The 12457-nt window shown below is 41.3% G+C and overlaps 1 protein-coding gene across 1 annotated transcript; it reads right to left on the bottom strand.

Annotated features, from left to right (window-relative positions):
• Positions 1 to 7985: 7985 nt before the first annotated feature.
• LOC139214211 (protein-lysine 6-oxidase-like) lies at positions 7986 to 12421 on the bottom strand. Its single transcript, XM_070844978.1, has 7 exons — positions 11393 to 12421; positions 10842 to 10950; positions 10335 to 10472; positions 9991 to 10147; positions 8414 to 8509; positions 8203 to 8318; positions 7986 to 7992 (listed from the first exon to the last, which is right to left on the bottom strand). The coding sequence occupies exons 1-7, from the start codon at positions 12282 to 12284 to the stop codon at positions 7986 to 7988; spliced, it is 1515 nt and encodes a 504-aa protein (XP_070701079.1). The 5' UTR covers positions 12285 to 12421.
• Between the last annotated feature and the right edge of the window lie 36 nt (positions 12422 to 12457).

The raw sequence follows: 12457 nt of genomic DNA, 5'->3' as shown, positions 1-12457 counted from the left end.
GTTAGATAGATGGGTGAGGTTGAGGGCCAGAGGCCATCATTACTTGTCAAGAACATTCAAATTGGAAAATGTTTGGCCCCCTAAGCATCCTATTGTACCATGACTGTATAACAGTACTGACTAGGGCTGCAACTAAGATTATTTTAATATTTCAATTAATCTCCCATTACATGAGCTTAATATGTCTGGGAATACGAACCAATAATCCTGTCCCCTTACAATGGCTACGCCTGTCAAGCTTTGCAGATTATGACAACTGATTTACCATTCATATTCAATTTAAACAATTGGTCCTTTCTTTTAGACAAAGGCAGACAAAAACTTTGTTGTCATTTAACTGTTGACTTAGCAGTGACTCAACTTACTGTCTACTTAGTGTACACTGGCAGATTTGATCAGTTGTAGCCAGCCAGGTAAATAAGCCAATGTTCTGTTACACCGATAGATTTGTTTCAATCTTAAAGTGGCTGATCAACAATATATTCTTGAACCTATAGGGAATTATCACCTGCAGCCCTCCTCAGCTTTGTGGAGCTTTTTAACAAGTTTCATCTTAATTTTAGACGTGTGATCTGCAACTTTACTGTTTTAGTTCACACTCACCACTCTCACTGGGTTGTTTTAAGCCACAGCAGCTGTTTTTAGCCCTTAAAACCCACAGTCCACTACCTGTCCAGCACCAAACAGCATGCAGACACAGTTAGCAACTAGCTAGTGAACATGTGCACTATGTAGCAAGCCAGATGTTTCCCTTAGGAGTTGATGGAGACCAAAAACAGAGCTAAAGGTAGAGTGAATTATTGGACATTCGTCAGGTGGGGTTAAGGTTAAATGAATGCTGATGTTGCTTCATAACTGCTGGATGTGTACACAAGAAACTGCTGAAAAGTTCACCGTATCAACACATCAGCTTGTTTCTGCTGCCCCAAAGTGGCCCAAAAAATCTGTAACTGCAGGTTTGAATATGCACTTGATCACTACATACATGATACACTAAACGACTGATGCTAAAAGCGCATCTTCCAGGCAAAATGAAAGTGAATGATCTACGTAAAAGACAAAATAAAAGAGCAGCAGTGCAGGCTAGTTAGCGGGATATGCTAACATTTGCAGTTTACATTAGAGCAGATAACCACACAGTTTAATTTATTCCTCACACTTTTGCTCTGTTTGGTTTTTTTGGCCTGTGAAAAGTTATAGAAAGACACCACTCTGCATCACTCTGTAGCCTCATGCAAGTTTCAACATGCGGAGAAATCTAAATTTTGACATGGTTAGATGGTGCAGATGGTCGGATAAAAAGATAGAGACTGATGATGACACACACGGCAATAAATTATACAACTTGGGCCTGTTTATTTGTAAAATCTGTACTTTTAGATGCAGCATGTGTTTTAGGTTTTAGATGCCATATCAGATTTCTGTATTTGGTGAAATAAAGCTGATTTTAAAACTGGGCACAGTGTCCTGGTAGAGGATGCTTCTGTAAGAGTCATGAATTATAAAAATTAATTCATGTTTTTGAATTTAGCATAGACATACCCTGATAAAGAAAAAACAAAACAAAATTCAAGTTATCCAGTAGCATACTCAAAAACTCAAGAAGGACTAAAAGAAGTAATCAAATCATATTTAAGTACAAATTTCTGAATTTGGTAGTTCAATTTACAACATTTAATTACACAGCTCAAAGTGCTGTATTAGAACGTCAATTTGTAGCCCAGGACTATTAAAATAAACAGAGAATACTAGTCAGCATCTTCAGACCTTATCCATTATTATTATTTCATTACTTTTATACTTTCACTATAACATAACGTATTGTGAAGCAATTTGGTGCAGCTTTTGATTTCTAAACTTCTAAAGTAAGAGATTTAGGACGGACTGGGAGACAATTTGGACTCATTTTGGCCTCAACGTTTGTAAAATCCTGGAAAAAAGCCTGATTAATTATTCACTTTATGTTGGTTTGTTAGCCCTGAGCACAGGAAAAGGACCCAAACAGAGACAAAAGGCAGATCATCAGGGACTTTATTGTGCAAAAACCTCACAAGCAGGCAGGCAGGTGAAGGTATAACTGCACACAGAGCATGTGCAGTACATCTGGATGAAACATACTCCACATGCTGTATGGGCCTCACTGAGTTAACTGAATTGACCAAATTCCAACAGTGAAAGAAATAATTTTTCAGGGGCTGTGAAATATTTATCCACTGTTTTATCCACATCCACATTTATCCACTGTCCACAAGACTACTACTACAAAATAAAACAGGAAACAATAAATGAACAACAGGACCACAAACTGCAAACACAACAGGGGAAGTGAGAATCCTAAAAATGACCGACTTAGTCAAATGTCCTTTGGCTGTCTTAAGACTCTTTTATTGAAACACTGAGGGGGAGCAGGGAACAGACACTTAAAAATGTCATTAAATGGAGAAATCTGCACATCCAGAAAGTCTTTGCTTCTTAAATGACTCAAGTGATTGATTTCTGTAAGCATTCGTTTGAGCACTAGACTAATGAATCATAAGTGCAGCGCTGTATCTCTGAGATTCTGCATTTTCTCGTAGGAGCAATAAATGTTTTTACAGCCAAGTCACGATCTGTGTCAGATTATTTTCCATATCCCAGATACAACATCACTCTGCTTGCGATTCACAGGAGAGGTATGTTTTGGCAGTGACATAAAAATATGTTCTTTAAAGGACCTTTCATTCAACTCTTTTATATGACTAAAATCTACCCTTTAAAACAAATATCTGTGTTGTATGAATACGCTGTGTGAATACCAAGTTTGAACTGCAACACAACCAACAATCCTCAGAGCAATCACTGAAAGGTCTGCAGGCCCAGATTTCAGAAGTCTGCTGCACCTAAAGCCTGGTGGGCTTTGAGAAAGGCTGTGTCTCGGCCTGCCGTCCAAGTCTGTGCCGTTCTGCACACCCTGTCTATGAATCTTGTCAGCGGCTGAGCCCTTGGCTGTGCCGCCTTTGTAAATACTGGAGTGGCTCTGGAATGTCAGACAGAGATTCAGACCAAGACCAACACCGACTCTCAATACTGCCACCTCTAGTTTGTCTCATCCAACCAAAAATAATACAAGAGTAAGATGCTGTTAATACCACAGGTGTTCCTGTCCTGTTCCTAGTGTTTCCTGGTCTGTTTAGGATCCCTGTGGGTAAAACTAGTGCAGTCTCAGAGGTCTCAGCTTGATCCTGACCAACAGCTGGCCTCCTAAAACATGGAGCCAGGCAGGACAGTGTATTTTAGTGACTGGAAAAATAAGTTAAGTTGGTACATTTTATTGATATATTGTTGTATAATGCCAAATTACATTAACTAGGTCCTAACTATGTTCACCACATCAGTCAACCTAAATAACAATAAATAACAGTACACAAATGCTAAAGATGTTTTTGAGGTAGTTTAGAAACTGTCTGAATCACGATTGATCCACCAGTAAGCATTCACACATTTAATTCTTAAAGAGTAACCTAACACCAGTCTGAGGCACAGGTGTCTGAAGCAGTGTTTGTAGGTTGTAACCACAAGCCAACAGTGATGTCACAGCGTACCACTGTCCATCACTGCAGCACAGTGAGCAGTTAGAGCACCAGAGGCCAGACAAAAAAAGATGTTCAGGCGGTGTTGCATGAGTCTTAGATTGTGAAATGTTGTCATTGCATCTGCATTGACCCCCAAATCCTCCACTGGTCAGTATTGATGATTTAGTTGAACACTTTCTTTATGTTTTTACAACAGAAAGGACAGAAGTAACCTTAGCAGAAGAAATGAAACAACAACAAGACAAAGAAAACAGACTGTGCTTACCTACTCAGGGCATTACTGTGTTCATATTTCTATATATATACTGTTACTTACTTTTTTTCTGTATCTCGTTACAATGCCTGTAACTGTAACTTGTGCAAATGGAAATTATTCTGTCAAAACAAATACTGATAAGACTGAAAAATTAGAGTGGAGTAAGAACTAGAGATAAAATAAGGGATAAAAGATTAAGAGGTAAAATTAAGTCCATCCCAAAAACTAAAACTAAAAACTAAAAGAATGTAGAAGAGGAGTACTGTTAATAGTTACAAGAAGTTCTAACAATTACTGAGCAGCTTTTCTTTTAAACTGGAAAGTTCACAAGGGCAACTCACAATGATCAATTGGAGATTTTCAGTTTTTAATCTTCAGTCAACATTTTTAAAGGCAATCAAAGAAGGAACTGATTTTATAGAAATCTTTGTCTCACGGTGTTTGAAGCCGTGTTCATTATGACCAGATTCCTCCTTTGGGTGTTTTAAAGGGAACAAAACAGCCTGATTCAGAGAAAAATGAATACAAATGTTTGAAGCAAGAGATGAAAGTAAGAGCTTACAGTAGACAGTACAGTGGATCAACAATCAAAGAATAGCAAATCCTCTCAGTAAAACCCTCCAAATACCACCCAAGTCACGATACCACCCAGCTCGAAAGAGAAACAGAATTCATCATCAGTCCCACTCAAAGATGTTTCCTCTGTGTTTTGTCTCAGCGCACAAAGTAGTTTTCACTCTCTGAATTTACAACACTGTGGTCCGCTGGTTGTGTAAGTGACCCCCGGTGAGGAAGTGGCCCTCGCTGGTCTACGTCTGACCTCAGCACTCTTCTTAATCTCAGCGGGATGACAGAACTGCTGAGGAATTTCTCTGCTCTGTGCCTAAACCAACCTGTCAAGATGCTCTTTTTGGGCTGAGCATGTTCCTCTGTTACATCCCCGCCAGGCTCTCACGTGGCCCTGCTTTGTCGGAATATGACCCGCAAATACCAAACCCTGGCCTCAGTAACCTCTCCAAACACTGCCCACCTACGTGCAGATGCATCCGGAAAATGTCTCCCCTCGCCACAGTATGTTTAGTGTAGGCAGCAGGCAGATGGCAAAACCCCTCCTCACCTCCTCACCTCACCTACCTGCACGCTGGATTGTATTAGTTGAGGCCAAATGAGAGGTTCCAGCCTGCCTTTGTAATTTTTTTTTTTTTTGCTGATCGGTGCTTGTGTAAGGCTAACGAGGGACTCTGTCCAGATGTTGGTGTGAAGCTCCACAGCTGAGCAAACAGTCACTGTCTTCTCTACAGCATGACATGTTTAAAATGACACGCTGGTCCAAAAAGGAGGAGACCAGCTGAGTTCTGAGGAACACAGTCAGCCAAACACTCGACACCTGATCGGACAGCTTGAAGTTCAGTGTCCCTTGAATTTACATTGGCTCTGGAGGTGGTCATGTTGGTCTGACTTATAAGTGACTAAAACAACTATCTCAAGAGAGTGCAAAGCAAATAAAAAACTAAAGATTAACACCAAATGGCAAGAAAAAAGAAATCCAGCGTCATCTTTGATTTTATATGGTGGGTAATAAGTTGAACGGAGGAGCTCTTTCTCAGTGAGTGTAAATACATTTTTTGGCACTTTGCACTCATCCCATATAGTTTAAACATGGTAATGTCGATGTTGACATTTTTCTAAAATGTCTTGAGTTTGTGAACTGGATGGATCCCCATGAAATTTGGTACAATAATGTACACATGTAATGTTCCTCTCATGATGAATATTTATAACATTGGTGATCATTAACTTTTAATGAAGCACCATCATCAGGGCACATTTGGTTTGAGACTAAATACCTGCAAAACTGATAACATTCCCATGAGTCTCCATCAGCACAGTGTTGAGTGTTAATTAGCAATGGTTAGCATGCTAACATGCTAAACTGAGATGTGAAGATGGTAAACAATGATATATGCTTGTATAAGGATGATAACACTGTCATTGTGAGCACGTTAGCATTTAGCTCAGAGCACCACTGTGTGGAGGTGCAGCCTTAAAGAGACGCTTGCATAGCTGTTAACTTTCTTCTGTTCAGATCTGGACTTTAACCCTCTGGTACAACAACCCATTGCTGAAATAGTCACTGTCTGTAAATATTGTCCTGAAAATTCTTAGACAGACATGACTGGAGTCGGCTCAATAGGAGTCGGGGGGGATTTTCCAGACACTTTCAATAACATAGACAATCTATTCTGGCAGAGGAGCACCTTTGGCGACTTCCAACGTAAACCATTTCAATTGCGCTTAATCTCCCCGGTTCACTGCTTTCTTAAGCTGAGACTGAGCTCTGTTTCGTTGTAAATAGCCGCCATCTGTGCATTTAACGGTGCATACATTGTCTGGAGTGTGCATGTTTTCCAGTACATCGTTCAGAAAACGCCTTATGATATATAAAGCTCGTTTTACAGTGAATTGTTTAAGGTAAAAACATCTTTGAATCAGGTGAGGCACTACCCACTCCAGAGTAAATACAATCTATTCAGGCTTAGTGCTTCTCCTTGCTGTTTGAAACAGTCTAGTGCTTGCAGCAAAAACACATTTGTCCTTGGTTAAAAAACATCTTTGAATGACTCTCTGGCGGGTTGTGTCAATCCTCCCACTCAGACAAATATCCCAGTGATATTAAAGAGCCTGTCATCTTAGACCATCCCCATCGGATGTGAATAGAGCTGTGACAAGATGAATTCTGGGCCAGGAAGCAATCTTTTACAGCGGCGGAGAGATGCTTCTTTTTACATGCACAGAGGAGGACAGAGTAAGAAAAGGCCTCCATTCATCGTGCTCTGGCTGTGTTTTAGTAGGTATGGCACGGCTGTATAAGATCCTGCGGGTTGTGTCTTCACAGCGGCCTGTCAGCAAACATGCCGCCAGTGTCTGCCTGCAGGCCTGTTTGTCTCTGAGGCCACAATCTGCAGCCATCACTCAAAGTAAAGATCCTCCATTCAACTGGACGAGGACGAAATACTGAGTCAGTCCTGCACAGCTCTGACATTCTTTGTATGAACAAGCTGCTTTTGTCCACCTAGGATACTAGATTTCAACATGTTAGAACAAAAAAACTCGTTTGGATTATTATAATAAAACGTGGAAATGAGCTACAATCCAGGAAGAAATAAACAGAATGGAACAATTCTGATATTCTGCCATTTTAGAAGATTGAGCTGATTCCTGTGGTTATCGTTCAACAGAAAAAGGAAATAATGATAGTTACAATAATAGACTCCTGACTCTTCACCATCTTTATTGCATTAAAACTATACCAACAGAATATAATAAGGTTCTCAACAATGTTTTAGCACTATTAACAGTTTTACATTACAGTTTTCCACATTTTTCATTCACTCAGTTATACACAAACACACATTCATGAACAAAACGTGCTACACTTATTAACATAAAATGAGATATTTGCTAACACGACCACCAAGTGGTTAAAGGATAAGTGTGGTGATATTCTGTGCTTTTCTCATTATCAACAAATGCCTTGAAAGAAAAAAAAACCAACAACAAATTTTTTTGCTGTTTCACTTCTTAAAAAATTGATTATGTATTTCTGTCTTCAGTAGGAACCAATGGGCTCAGGCAGACTGGGACTGAAGCGGGTAAAGCTGGACTATCACATTGTTGGTTTTGGTTATTTCATGAGATTTTTTGACAATAACAAAAATATAGAATGTCTTATCCTTTAAATAAAACTGTGAAAACTAATGATGAGCGCATAAGAGCAGCACAAAGCAGAAAACAAAGTGTCAACAAATCGCAAATTTTCTAGCAACAAACCAGCATTCCAGAAACAAATGTATATGAACACAGTACTTGCATTTGTTAAAGCTAAAAAAAACTAAAAAAAATCTCTCTGTTACGAATCATGGCACAATTTTAGAAAAACATAATCAAGTAAATCTGACGACCTCACCAGTTTAATGTACAAAATTGGTGTAAACGTTTGCATTTATTTCCAGTAAATGCAACACAAGATTGTGTGGCACACATTTACAAATCAAACACTGTACCGATTGCACTTGTTGGTAGTCAGAGTTGATGTTGTTTGACAGTACAGGAAGAGATGTCTGCTGCAAAACTCCTGCAGATAGAATAGGAGGATTTCAACCCCTGAAAAAGGGAAGAAAAAGAGATACATAAACACAGATATCCAAACTGTCAAAAGCATCTCTCTGATTGATTTGCTTCCTTCCTTTCTCTAATGTTTTTAATTCTGTAAATAACCTATAAATTCTAAGATTGTCGAGATAAAGGATATAAATGTTTAAAGTGAAAATAAACATGGAGTGTTCAAGTTCAGCAGAAACACTTGTACGGTACCTTGTAACTCTACAGTTGCGTGTTTGAACATATATTCCTGTGTATGTGATGTCACATCTCACTACGTTGTTGGTGAAGTCTGATTCCAGGACGTGGAAATTGGGATTAACGGTAACCTGAAAAAAATCATAAATGAAAACTGGTTTGAGCAGCTCTGCAGACAGGTTAGAGAGAAAGACAGTTGATATTAAGTTAATGTGACACGCGTTACCTTCAAGATGTAGTTTCCTGGAGGAACGTCGGTGATGTCGATCCACTGACAGTCGATGTTGGCAGCGTAGATGTCATGGCATCCCGGGCTCAGTCCCTGAAAACACATCCCAACCCCCCCCAGTGTGGTTTAAAGCCTCGACTCAGACTCTTTAGATGACTCCGACTACAATTTTCCTACAAGCGCTGCAAATGAAGCAGATTTGAGTTTTAGTTAAACAAACAGTTTTTTGGAAGCAAAGCTGTTATAAGAAACCAGCACTAAGTAGCGAAAATCCAGAATCACAGAGTCCAGACAACAGATATAATAAATATTCCCATGTCCTCAGGATGTTTTTCTTTTGTTGGCATACACTGGAGTTTTAGTTATGAAAACATTTCTCAGGAGTGGATATGGAAGATTTTCAAAAAACTCCAAACAAAAGTAACTGTGCACTCATGACCTTGTTAGCCTTCAGTATGTAAACAACACTAAGTAAGATAAAATGAAAATATCCTCCAAAGAAACTATGAGCTCCACACACATTGTGCTAAAAGTGATCCAAAATGAAAATGGTGGACTATATGGATCGAGGGATGTAGGTTCGCTGACTTCGATTGAATAATTGCAAAGTCTTTCTCTCTTTATGCTTTACCAGAATTAGTCATTTGTCGTTTAAAGGGGCATTCCACCAAGTTTACTCATTGAATGGGAGACACTGCCTGTGAAAACGTGTCTTCTGTGTCTCTGTAGGAGGTTTGACAAGTCTGAAGAAAGTGACGTCCCCTCAGTGATCTCAACAAGGGCTCACAGAGTTTTTAGGTTGGCGTTAAAAACTGTAGCTGTGGAGTTTGAAAGCAAGTCTAATGAAAGCTGGCATCTGGTCGCATTATAGTGTGTACGATCAGGATTTTGACCATCCAAAAATATAAATTTCTCTCTTGTAAGTATCCAACTTTGTTGAGTACAGTTTAAGCACTATAGTATAAAGGGCTCCTGCTGAAGTGTATTACAGTATGCTACATCTCTGCTCAAAGTAAAAGCTACACTTGTCCAGACCAGACCTCAAGACTGACGAGATCCAACCCGTCATACTCGGCATCACAGTTCTTAATGACCTTCTCCTCACATTTCTGTAGAAGGCGACTTACAAGGGGTGGAAAAACAACATTTGGCAGGTGGACAGTGATTTATACTAGACATACTACATCTTGTAATGATTTCAAAACAAACAAATTCAAAGATGGCACCGAATTCCTTTTTCTTTCAGCCATTTGCAGTGAGTCATGTTTCTATTTGGTGGATATTATATTGTATTTCAGCATTCCTCCTGATGCATGTTATGAGCATTTGATTGACTGAAAGCTCCAGTTTGATGAGATTTATATTTAGGGCTGTGATACGGATGATGATTTTGGATCAAGGCCCTGCAGGTAAACACTAAATCTGGGAAGAATGACTTCCAGCAATTTTTACCATTTCATTTAAATCTCCCACTCCTCTTCTTGTTCACGTATTCAGAGATGTCTGTGACGGTGTTTTTTCCTCAGGTGTCTGTTGTAGAAGAAATCCTGATCTCAGTGACGGAGAACGTTTACCTGTGTATGTGACGTACAGGCGTAGCGCCGCCTGAATCCAGAGTCACAGCCCGTGTCCTCAAGGCAAAAACTGGCCTTGTGACCTTCAGCCACTTTACGTCCGGTGACTACGTCCAGCAGGTCGTAGTTACTGAAGGCGTCCATGCTGTGGTAGTGTCTGAGGATGTAGAACACAAACAGGAAAAAAAAAAATAGGGTTCAGGAGCCTTTAAGATCACATTTTTCTGTTCTTAAGTGAATTTTGAGGTTGTTTTTTTTGGTCATATCAGAGCTGAATGGAGCTGTGCCAGCCATAACATTTAAATAACATGAGGTCATTCCACTTGTAGGCTGAGTAAACTCACTGGTGACAGCTGTGCCAGTCCCACTGATATCTCGGCTTGACAGGAAGGAAGTCGGTGGTGCCTTGGTTCTTCACTTTCTGGGGGAACCGCAGGAGGACTCTGAAGTCGATGTCTCTCACGGTGAGTCCATAAGCCGACCTTGGATGGAGCACAGGGGAAACGGGCATAAGCTGCGCTGGAAAATGCTACTGGCTGAGCTCCCGGAACTAGTTTTCTCAAAAGTAACGGAGTGCAAAGGGTTTGTTCCATTGTGCTTAATGCTTTTGGGAAAACCAATCCAGAACATTTATGTCTTGGCAGGACATCATGTTGGAGAATCACTGCTCCATAATAAGATCAAACAGTTTCTGTGACTCTATCAACAGAACGGTTATGAAGGTTAACATAAAACAACCAAACAATGCGCTGAAACAAACAAAACTACCTGTGTGTGTGAGAGTGTATGTCGGTGTGAGTGTGTCTGCGTCAGTGTCTACGTGCTGAGGCACTTTTGGCTCCAAACGTTACCTGGCCAGACAGTTCTCCTCAGCTGCACAGCGGAGCGCATACATCTGCATACGCTGGATGTAAGCACCTGCCTGGATGGCATATGGGTCTGGCACGAGGTCTGGCAGTCCTGGGAGAGGAGATAAAGGGACAGTCCAAGTTGTTTTTCTGTAATTCTGAGCTCTTAATGCTGGCGGTTTATTCGTGCTGAGAATTCACTGAAATAGATGGAGGCCAGGCTTAAAATGAGAGCAGCTGTTTGTGTTTGTTGGCAAAAATCAAAGTGTTTCACATTCCTGAGCTGTCATGGGATCCAAAGCCCGAATTAGATTCTTTTCCCCCTTTTTGTCATTCAGTTTTTCCCTTTCAGTGAGGGAGACATTAAGTTGTGCAAATTTGCTTGTACGTATTCATAAATCCAGCTGAAACCCAACATATTTTTAATGTAACGGATGATTATTCATACTGACGCTGCTGCTGAACCATCATGTTGGTCTAAGATTATCTAAATCCAAGCCAATTAAGAGGAATAAACTCATTTCACATGATCAGGACACTTAACTTAGGCCTACCATTTTGGAAATATCTTGTTCCATGTCCTGTGCCAGGCGGACGGCGCGTGCGGGCCACTGACCTCCCTCTTGTGGGATAAGGGTTGTAGAAAACTGAATTCCTGTGGTTTTTAAACGGGTTTCGTGGGTCGTCGTTAACCATGTTCTCTCCATTACCGGTGGCCTCGTTTGAAACATCCTCACTGGGTGCAGGGAAGGGAGCAGGAGCCTCAGATTCCCTTTCCAGAGTTGTTGGATATGCTGAGTTGGAGTGATCCGTCTGCGCGGATTGCCTGGAGACAGACGTCACCTCTGGCACCGCGCGTAGCTGCTGATATTGCGCACCGGGCCCTGGTTCTCCCCCCCTGGTGTGCAGCGCAGTAGCATCCACACCGACACCTCCTCTCCTGCCTGGAAAATCTGTAAAAGACCCCGGTGCAGAGGCGTTGATGGTGTTGGTGTGCTCAGGGTTGAAACGTAGTGCGCCTGGATACCCTACAGCTCCTGCTCCATAAGGGCGCTCAGGCTGGTGTCTGGCCCCTGACGGACGGCCACTAAAGTGCCCATACCGCCTGACACCTTGTCCTGGCACAGTGGATCCTAGCTCTACAGGATCAGTCCTGAGCTGTCTGGTCTCAGCCTGTCCGGGTCTTACAAGCGTCGCTCCTCTGTGCGCTCCCGGCATTTGGCTCCTGGTGCCATCCCTCCTGCTGCTCATATAAACCCTCGACTGGCTTCTGGACCTAACCGGAGCCTGGTACTCTAATCCGGTGCTCATTAAACTATAAACCTGCCCGTTGTTCTCCCACTGAATCCGGTGCCGCCAGGGGCCAGCGGTGCGCTGCTGCTGCCCAAAGATGAAGGGATGTAGTCCTTGGAAAAAGTATAAAAATAAAAGTGACCATCTTGCCATGGCAGTAAAACTAGGAACAATAAATCCCCTGTGGAAGTGAATGATAAATCAGACTGTGAGATGAATTGTTCGCACAGATGTTGCTTTGTGGAAAGTGGATGAAAAGCAGGAGCGCGCTCTCAGTTCCAGCTCTCACACAGAACCACATATCAGGTCTCAGGAGGACTGACAAG

This window comes from Pempheris klunzingeri, chromosome 15 (assembly GCF_042242105.1).
Source record: "Pempheris klunzingeri isolate RE-2024b chromosome 15, fPemKlu1.hap1, whole genome shotgun sequence".
Lineage (NCBI taxonomy): Eukaryota > Metazoa > Chordata > Actinopteri > Acropomatiformes > Pempheridae > Pempheris > Pempheris klunzingeri.
Note: the sequence above shows the minus strand (reverse complement) of the source record. Positions and strands in the feature narration are given on the sequence as shown.

Bases quoted from the DNA above. Each gene is read 5' to 3' on its own strand.
- LOC139214211 (XM_070844978.1), bottom strand. From the start codon at position 12,284: ATGGCAAGATGGTCACTTTTATTTTTATACTTTTTCCAAGGACTACAT. The intron at 8,510-9,990 runs GTAAACGTTCTC...ATGTGTTTTCAG, and splicing joins CCTGTACGTCACATACACAG to GGACTGAGCCCGGGATGCCA. The intron at 8,319-8,413 runs GTAACGCGTGTC...GATTTTTTTCAG, and splicing joins CAGGAAACTACATCTTGAAG to GTTACCGTTAATCCCAATTT.